Source organism: Tachysurus vachellii, chromosome 15 (assembly GCF_030014155.1).
Source record: "Tachysurus vachellii isolate PV-2020 chromosome 15, HZAU_Pvac_v1, whole genome shotgun sequence".
NCBI lineage: Eukaryota > Metazoa > Chordata > Actinopteri > Siluriformes > Bagridae > Tachysurus > Tachysurus vachellii.
In genome coordinates this window covers 24113290-24123289 of record NC_083474.1, presented here as the reverse complement: position 1 = coordinate 24123289, position 10000 = coordinate 24113290, and the positions used below count along the sequence as shown (strand labels likewise).

The window sequence follows — 10000 nt, the reverse complement described above, 5'->3', positions numbered from 1 at the left end:
GTATTGTGTCAGACTGTGTATATGCTATTAGCAAATTAGCATGCACACACACACACACACACACACACACACACACACACACCACACTTGTAGTTCTAGTGATTTGTTTTAAAGACAAAATAAATAGAAAAACAGCAGTGTGTAACTACTGAGGAAAAGCTGCATTTCCTGTAACTAACACACCTGATTACTGTGTGTATGTGTTTGTCAGAGGAGGATGAGGGTGTCATGAGTGTGTGAACTTACCGATGGTGAGGTCGTGCACGGGCTGGAAGCGTTTATCTGTGAACTGTAATAAGAGGCAGGATTTCCCCACACCTGGAACACACACACGTACACAAACCTGATTAACTGTGTAAACTCGTACAGTTCAGAATTACAGGACTGACTCATTTTAGATAAGAGAAGCACAGTCATACAGGTGTGTGAAAGAGAGTGTAGGTGTGTATGACTGTGTTTGTCAGGAAGGTTAGGAGGTGAAGAGTGTTATACTACATAAGCAGTGAGTAGTTGATCCTGAAGCTCCACCTGAGCAGCTCTATGACATGCTCTTGTACAGCGCAGGCTTCATTAAGATCGTTATAATACACGAGGCCTGGGCTCCAAAATCTTGCTCCAGGTTTTAGACACTACACTACTGTACAAATCTGTTCAAACAAAACACTAATCTTTCTTTATTATGTTGCTTAGCAACCAGACCTTAGAATAAACACCCTGCTGTGTGTGTGTGTGTGTGTGTGTGTGTGGTGGAGACCTGTTTATGATGAATGTTGTTAATAATAATTTGGACTAGTTTATTTAACTCTGAACTTCATCAGATTTTGTATTTGTTAAGGTTTGCTCCACTGCAGGGTGTGTTAGTGATTTGATCAGAATTAACACACTGACACACAAACATAACGGTGACACACTCGCTCAAATCCTCTTTCTCAATCTGTGTGTCTGGATTGGATGGCAGGGGTTTTTACAGTCCAGTGGTGGAACATCTCAACATCTCGTACTGTGCAGTGTCTAAGACGAGCTTCTTGATTGGTGACGTGTTTGTACTGAACAGAAGGAGGATGAGAGCCAGTGTAATTTCTTGACCGTGTCACGTCTTTAGATGCATATACAAATTCACTTCTGTCTGTTTGAAACAAACAAACAATCAATTTCGACTTGTGTTGGAGAATTTTATGAAAAAGGGAATTTGTGTACAGAGTCTCCAGAAATATTCACAGTGCTTCACTTTTCCCACATTATGTTACAGCCTTATTCTAAAGTGGATTAAATTCATAGTTTTCATCAAAATTCTACAAAAATCACCTCGTCATGACAATGTGAAAGATGTTTGTTTAAAATATTTGCAAATGTATTAAAAAAATAAAAATGACCTGTACATAAGTATTCACAGCCGTGTGCCTCACACCTATTTTTGGGCAGTTTCTCCCATTCTTCTTTACCTGTCAAGCTGCATCAGGTTGGATGAGGAACATCAGTTCACAGACATTTTCAGATTTCTCCAGAGATGTTGGCTTCAATCTCTAGGGTTATGGTTGGGCACCTCACTACACTGTTACACAGCATTCACACTTGCACATGTGTGTATATGTGTGTGTGTGTGTATGCATGTGTGTGTATGCTTGTGTGTGTGTGTGAGCATGTGTGTGTTTGTATGTGTGTGTATGTGTGTGTGTGTTGTGTTTGTGTGTGTGTATGTGTGTGCGTTTGTATGTGTGTGTGTATGTGTGTATGCATGTGGGTATGTGTGTGTGTGTGTGCGTGTGTATGTGTGTGTGTAGGTGTGTGTATGTGTGTGTGTATGCATGCACGTGTGTGTGTTTATGTGTGTGTGTGCGCGTGTATGCGTTTGTATGTGTGTGTATGTGTGTGTGTCGTGTTTGTGTGTGTGCGTGTGTGTGTTTGTATGTGTGTGTGTGTGTGTGTGTCGTGTTTGTGTGTGTGCGTGTGTGTGTTTGTATGTGTCGTGTTTGTGTGTGTGCGTGTGTGTGTTTGTATGTGTGTGTATGTGTGTGTGTATGTGTGTATGCATGCATGTGTGTGTGTTTATGTGTGTGTGCGTGTATGCGTTTGTATGTGTGTGTATCGTGTTTGTGTGTGTGTTTGTATGTGTGTGTGTGTCGTGTTTGTGTGTGTGCGTGTGTGTGTTTGTATGTGTGTGTATGTGTGTGTGTATGTGTGTGTATGTGTGTGTGTATGCATGCATGTGTGTGTGTTTATGTGTGTGTGCGTGTATGCGTTTGTATGTGTGTGTATCGTGTTTGTGTGTGTGTTTGTATGTGTGTGTGTGTGTGTGTGTGTGTCGTGTTTGTGTGTGTGCGTGTGTGTGTTTGTATGTGTGTGTGTGTGTGTGTGTGTGTGTGTGTCGTGTTTGTGCGTGTGCGTGTGTGTGTTTGTATGTGTGTGTGCACTCCAACAGTTCTACAGAACCCTGTTTCAGGCTCTCAGAGTGTTAGATAGGGGGCAGCACTGAGAGAGAAACAGCTCAATAAATAAGAACATAGTCTAATGTGTTACTCAGAACTGACCATGTTAAAAACATGAATTCAACAAAGTTCACACAGAGAGTCTGAGGTACAAAGAACACTTCAGAGTGTGTGTGTGTGTGTGTGTATCACAGTACCAAAACATATTCAAAAGAGTTATATAATAAAAATGGGCTTAAAGTTCAGACGCTCTGCTGTAATTTTAGGGAATTCACATCAAAATGAGAAGAATAAGAATTTAGGAATTACAGCTCTGTAATATGTAGCTGCTGCTTCTTAAAGGGACCAAAAATAATTGGACAATTGTCTCAAAAGCGATTTCATGGGCTGCATGATCTGTTCCCTCGGTAATCTGTAGCAGATAAAAGGTCTGGAACTGATTCCAGGTGTAACATCATTTCTGTTTGGAAACTGTTGCTGTGAATCCCAACATGTGGTCAAAAGAAGTCTCAATGGGAGTGAAACAGACCATCATTAGGATGAAAAAACAGAAGAAATCCATCAGAGAGAGAGCAGAAATGTTAAGAGTGGCCAAATCAACAGCTTGGTACATTCTGGGGGGGGGAAAGAGCGCACTGGTGAGGTCAGGAAAGTAAAAAGGTCTGAACGTCCACAAAGACAACAGTGGTGGATGATCACAGAATCAAGAAAAACCCCTTCATAACATCCACCAAAGTGAAGAAAACTCTGCAGGAAGTAGGTGCATCAAAGTGAAGACTCCATGAGAGCAGAGGGTTCACCACAAGGTGCAAACCATTAATCAGCTCATTTGGTAGACGCCCTTATCCAGAGCGACGTACATACGTTACATAGGTTACAGACTTTTAATACACACACACACACACACACACACACAACAAACAGGGGAGAAAGTGCTAGTTGAAGTGTTTCATGAAGAAGTAGGTCTATAACCATTGATTGAAGTCAGTGACTCAGCTGTTCAGACCTCTAGGTGAAGTTCATCCCACCACCTCGGTGCAGAACGGAGAAGAGTCTTGTAGTAAACTTCCCTCTTACCCTGAGAGATGGTGGGACCGGTGGTGAAGTGCTGTAGATCTGAGGGTGTGAGGTGCAGTGTGAGGAGTGATGAGGGCTTTGAGGTAAGAGGGAGATGGTCTGGTTTTGTAGACAAGCGTCAGTGTTTAAATCTGATGTGTTCAGCTACAGGAGCCAGTGGAGGAACACAGCAGTGTGGTGGTGTGAGAACTTAGGCAGGTTGAAGACAAGTCACACAGCTGCATTATGGATCATTTACAGAAGATGAGTTGTGTTGATATGTAGACCTGATAGAGAGAGCTGCAGTAGTCCAGTGTTGACATGACAAGAGACAGCTGCAGTAAAGGCAAAGCATTACAAAGGAGGAAACCCAGTGTTTAATGATGTCCATGGGTTCAAGACTTCAGGCTCAGGCGTCATTGGTTCCAAAGGATTCTCAACAAAGTATTAAAATGAACATTTTATTTACGTTAATGTTCATTTGTCCAATTACTTTTCAGTCCCTGAAATGAGGTAACTGTGTATTATGGTGCAATTCCTAAATGTTTCATAGGATATTTTTGTTCAACCCCTTTAATCAAACCTAAAATTCTGCCCTTCAATCGCATCTCAGTTGCTTGGTTTTAAACCCGATCATGAAGATGGTGTTACTGTCCAAATATTTCTGGTCCCTATTTAAATAAAGCCCCGCTCTGTACACAGTCAGTAATCACACAGAGAGCTGTGAGGAGCATCTACAGATAAATCACTCTCCTGTAACTGTGTGTGTTTAATATCATGATGTGTGAACGACACACACACACTTCATTCTCACATGAATCCGACGGCTGAATTAAAAAGAACAGAAAGAGAGTTTCAAATTGATGATTGTGTCAGATTGTGTTTTTAATAAAGTCTTAAATGTCTTGCCTGAATGTAGGAAGGAGAAAATCTAATACTCATAAGAATGATTAATGATTATTCTCCTGCTAAAGACACAGCACAGTGTTCTGGGTTTGTTACACTGAAAACAAACATCCTCATCCATCTGCACTGTGTGTGTGTGTGTGTGTGTGTGTGTGTGTGTGTGTTTGTGTGTGTGTGTGTGTCTGTGTGTGTGTCTGTGTGTGTGTCTGTGTGTGTGTCTGTGTGTGTGTCTGTGTGTGTGTCTGTGTGTGTGTCTGTGTGTGTGTCTGTGTGTGTGTCTGTGTGTGTGTCTGTGTTACCAAGAGCAACAATGGTTGCTAAGTGAGAGGGAGACACTTGAGAAGAGGACACAAGTGGGTTGCACACACACACCACACAAACACACACAAGTGAATATATTCCCTGCACAAGTAAGATGTACATGTATGTGTGTGTGATCTGATGCTGCTTCTGGTGTCTGATCTAATTAGTGAGCTATAATCGGATTTGAAACACATCCTCAGAAGTGAGCTGAGGAGTGAAACAGACGTACAGAGAGATTTCTCTCACGACTGATTATAATTACACACAATGTTCTTTTATTTTTGTTCTTATTCTCTCACACACACACACACACACACACACACACACACACACACACACACACACAGTTTCCTAATAACAAAGATTCAGAACACACTGTATGAAAGATTTATATTTAAAAGTTTTATATTTATGATACATGTGGAGGATGTGGTTAGTGTTATCGTGTTACCATGACAACAAGGAGAGTGAGGGTCCAGTCAGTGAGTTCAGCTTTTTAAATGTTAATGAGAGGGAGGGGCTATAGTTAAAGGGGGAGGGGCTATAGTTAAAGGGGAGGGGCTATAGTTAAAGAGGGGCAGGGGATATAGTTAAACTACAGTTAAAGAGGGGGAAGGGCTATAGTTAAAATGGGGAGGGGCTGTACACATGTTGTGGTAGGGGCATTACACATGAGGGAGGGGCAGTACACATGTTGTGGTAGGGGCATTACACATAAGGGAGGGGCAGTACACATGTTGAGGGAGGGGCTGTACACATGTTGTGGTAGGGGCATTACACATAAGGGAGGGGCAGTACACATGTTGAGGGGGCAGTACAGATGAGGGAGGGGCAGTACAGATGTTGTGGGAGGGGCAGTACAGATGATGAGGGAGGGGCAGTACAGATGATGAGGGAGGGGCAGTACAGATGATGAGGGAGGGGCAGTACAGATAAGGGAGGGGCAGTACAGATGAGGGAGGGGCAGTACAGATGAGGGAGGGGCAGTACAGATGAGGGAGGGGCAGTACACATGTTGAGGGAGGGGCAGTACACATGTTGAGGGAGGGGCAGTACACATGTTGAGGGAGGGGCAGTACACATGTTGAGGGAGGGGCAGTACACATGTTGAGGGAGGGGCAGTACACATGTTGAGGGAGGGGCAGTACACATGTTGAGGGAGGGGCAGTACACATGTTGAGGGAGGGGCAGTACACATGTTGAGGGAGGGGCAGTACACATGTTGAGGGAGGGGCAGTACAGATGTTGTGGGAGGGGCAGTACAGATGATGAGGGAGGGGCAGTACAGATGATGAGGGTGGGGCAGTACAGATGAGGGAGGGGCAGTACAGATGAGGGAGGGGCAGTACAGATGAGGGAGGGGCAGTACAGATGAGGGAGGGGCAGTACAGATGAGGGAGGGGCAGTACAGATGAGGGGGGGCAGTACAGATGAGGGAGGGGCAGTACACATGCGTAACATGCTGCTGGATGTCTGTTTACTTGTTTACTGAACATCATTACATCATGTAACTGCACTTGGAGAACATTCTGCCCTGCTGCAGTTTCATAAACAACCCTGTGGCACCTACAGCACATGGTTTATCCATCAGATAAACATGGGTGCAGTGTGTTTCTGGGGAAAGTGTCACATTACTGTGATTTATTTTCTCCTTAGAATCTAAAACCTGTCCAGAGTTTAACACACAGCAGCTACGTTTACACTAAGAGAATTATCTGTAAATAACATTAGTGATAAACACTTGTGTCGTGTTGTTCACTCATCAAGGACACACAGGGCAGTAAACTCTGGGTTCTGCTGAAAACCCTGTCTGATAGGGAAGAAGTTACAGGGTTTAAGATGACGAGAGATATCAGGAAGTAAACTTTAATTCTTATTATTTTGGGTTTCTTTTCCAAACCTGACAAACAGCCTTAGGTTTGAGGAAGGCGTTTATATACACACACTATCTGTAGTTTCCCTTTATTCTCTCCTTCATTACAAAATTAACTCCGTATGTATTACCCCAAACCCATGAATTTTACTCAAGTGTAAAATATTTACAGATTTTTTACTCACTATTAAATAAACTTGAACCAAAAGCATCATCAGGTCACTTAATCTAACAGCTAATTTTCTGCACCTAACTATTGTGATAAACACATAGATATGATGATGTGATGTTTATGAAACACCTAACACAGGTAAATGAGTCTGGGTTTTGTTTTATTATTCACTTTGTTTATCTCCAAACTGCCATCTGCTCACATCCACATGACCACTGAACAGATACAGAACAGTGTGTGTGTGTGTGTGTGTGTGTGTGTTTATACAATATATATAAATATTATTCCATGTGTGAAACAGTACATAAGGTGGAGTGTCCATGCCTGTAATACTTACTGTAACAAAACATCACCTACTGATCACCTACACACACTCATGTTTAAGGAGTGTTTTGTATAAGGAACAGGTTACAGTGTGTGTATAAGGGGTTACAGTGCATGTATAAGGGGTTACAGTGTGTGTGTAAGGGGATACAGTGCGTGTATAAGGGGGTAACGCCCCCTTATGTGCGTGTATAAGGGGTTACAGTGCGTGTATAAGGGGTTACAGTGCATGTATAAGGGGTTACAGTGCATGTATAAGGGGTTACAGTGCGTGTATAAGGGGTTACAGTGCATGTATAAGGGGTTACAGTGCGTGTATAAGGGGTTACAGTGCGTGTATAAGGGGTTACAGTGCATGTATAAGGGGCTACAGTGCGTGTATAAGGGGTTACAGTGCGTGTATAAGGGGGTAACGCCCCCTTATGTGCGTGTATAAGGGGTTACAGTGCGTGTATAAGGGGTTACAGTGCGTGTATATAAGAGGTTATAGTGTGTATAAGAGGTTACAGTGCGTATAAAAGGTTAGTATTTATAAGAAGTTATGTTTATAAGAGGTTACAGCGTGTATAACAGGTTACAGTGTGTATAACAGGTTATAGTGTGTATAAGAGGTTAGTATTTATAAGTTAGTGTTTATAAGAGGTTACAGCATGTATAACAGGTTACAGTGTGTATAACAGGTTAGTGTTTATAAGAAGTTACAGTGTGTGTATAACAGGTTATAGTGTGTATAACAGGTTAGTGTTTATAAGAAGTTATAGTGTTTATAAGAGGTTACAGTGTGTGTATAACAGGAGTGTGTATAAGAGGTTACAGTGTGTATAAGAGGTTACAGTGTGTGTATAAGAGGTTACAGTGTGTATAAGAGGTTACAGTGTGTATAAGAGGTTACAGTGTGTGTATAAGAGGTTACAGTGTGTGTATAAGAGGTTACAGTGTGCGTATAAGAGGTTATAGAGTTTATAAGAAGTTATAGTATGTGTATAAGAGGTTACAGTGTGTGTATAAGCGGTTACAGTTTGTGTATAACAGGTTACAGTGTGTATATAACAGGTTATAGTGTGTATAAGAGGTTATAGTGTGTATAAGAGGTTACAATGTGTATAAGGGGTTATAGTGTGTATAAGGGGTTATAGTGTGTATAAGGGGTTATAGTGTGTATAAGGGGTTATAGTGTGTATAAGGGGTTATAGTGTGTATAAGGGGTTATAGTGTGTATAAGGGGTTATAGTGTGTAGAAGAGGTTATAGTGTGTATAAGGGGTTATAGTGTGCAGAAGAGGTTATAGTGTGTAGAAGAGGTTATAGTGTGTAGAAGAGGTTATAGTGTGTAGAAGAGGTTATAGTGTGTATAAGGGGTTATAGTGTGTAGAAGAGGTTATAGTGTGTATAAGGGGTTATAGTGTGTATAAGGGGTTATAGTGTGTAGAAGAGGTTATAGTGTGTATAAGGGGTTATAGTGTGTAGAAGAGGTTATAGTGTGTATAAGGGGTTATAGTGTGTAGAAGAGGTTATAGTGTGTAGAAGAGGTTATAGTGTGTAGAAGAGGTTATAGTGTGTAGAAGAGGTTATAGTGTGTAGAAGAGGTTATAGTGTTTATAACAGGTTATAATGAGCACTCTCTCTCTCACACACACAAAGTTAAACTCCACCGAACACCATTTTCATGAACATCCTCTCAGTTTATTATTCCAATCTAACACACGTTAGAGTTTTAGCCTCACAAACACACACTGGTACTAATATTGTTGTTTGATACTTTCATACAGTGTGTATAAGAGGTTATAGTGTGTATAAAAGGTTATAATGAGCACCACGTTAGAGTTTTAACCTCACAAACACAAACTGATACTAATATTGTTGTTTGACACTTTCATGTCGCTTTAGTTTTCTTTTTAACGTGCTTATAATTAGCGAGCAAATCTTACTGTATTGAGTAAAGGCAGATTGCTAGCTATCAAGGCATCTTTTCTCTAATCATATTCCGTCAGACACCGCCCCCTGTTTTGTGATTGGCTGGTTGATGACGGTGCAGACATTTCGACGAATTGTAGCAGGAATTGATAGCGTATAATCCAATGACAGAGCACGGGGCGGGGCTTGTCTCAATACGGGTGGTGAAAACGGAGAGTAAGTAACGTGGAATAGAGGTAAATATTAATAAGACTTCTCACACCCAGTCTGAACTATAATAATAATAATAATAATAATAATAATAATAATAATAATAATAATAAGTGCTTGTGGACAGAATGGTGTTTTCAGAGCTGATTTATATATTTACATAAAGTTCTGAGATCTGACTGCTTAATGTTTACATTTATGAGATATTATAATTTGTCGTTCACCAATGTGACGTGTTTAAAGTGTAATAAAATCGCAGCAGCTCCTCGGGTCTGTCCTCATCCTCCTCATCCTCCCACCCCTCACTTTACCACGTCATTTAGTCCAACACTGCGGAAATAGTCTCCATACAGGGTGTTTAGAGAGAGAGAGAGAGAGAGAGAGAGAGAGAGAGAGAGAGAGAGAGACTGATACATACAGGGTGTTTATAGAGAGAAGGCCTGAGCGCACACAGGTTATCAGTGCTAACGGTGTTAGCCTGTGGTGTTGTGTAGCTGACAGGATGTGTGTTGTGTAGCTGACACGGTGTGTGTGTGTTGTGTAGCTGACACGGTGTGTGTGTGTGTGTTGTGTAGCTGACACGGTGTGTGTGTGTGTTGTGTATCTGTATACACGGTGTGTGTGTTGTGTATCTGTATACACGGTGTGTGTGTTGTGTATCTGTATACACGGTGTGTGTGTTGTGTATCTGTATACACGGTGTGTATGTGTACCTGTATCCCCGATAATGATGTATTTGAACAGATAAGCGTACGCCATGTCCAAGCCGCTGTCTCCGGCCGCTGGGCTGTAAAATGGCTCCCGAACCAAAGACACG

At 41.7% G+C, this 10000-nt stretch overlaps 1 protein-coding gene across 1 annotated transcript in view; it reads right to left on the bottom strand.

Annotated features, from left to right (window-relative positions):
* Positions 1–10000, bottom strand: part of rab2a (RAB2A, member RAS oncogene family) — a 19178-nt gene that overhangs the window by 9005 nt on the left and 173 nt on the right. Inside the window, exons 1-2 of the mRNA XM_060887809.1 lie at positions 9897–10000; positions 247–318 (exon numbers count right to left, since the gene is read on the bottom strand). The exon at positions 9897–10000 is cut by the window's right edge and continues 173 nt beyond it. Coding sequence (XP_060743792.1) covers positions 247–318; positions 9897–9942 — 118 coding nt within the window. The 5' untranslated portion in view covers positions 9943–10000. The remainder of the gene's footprint in view (positions 1–246; positions 319–9896) is intronic.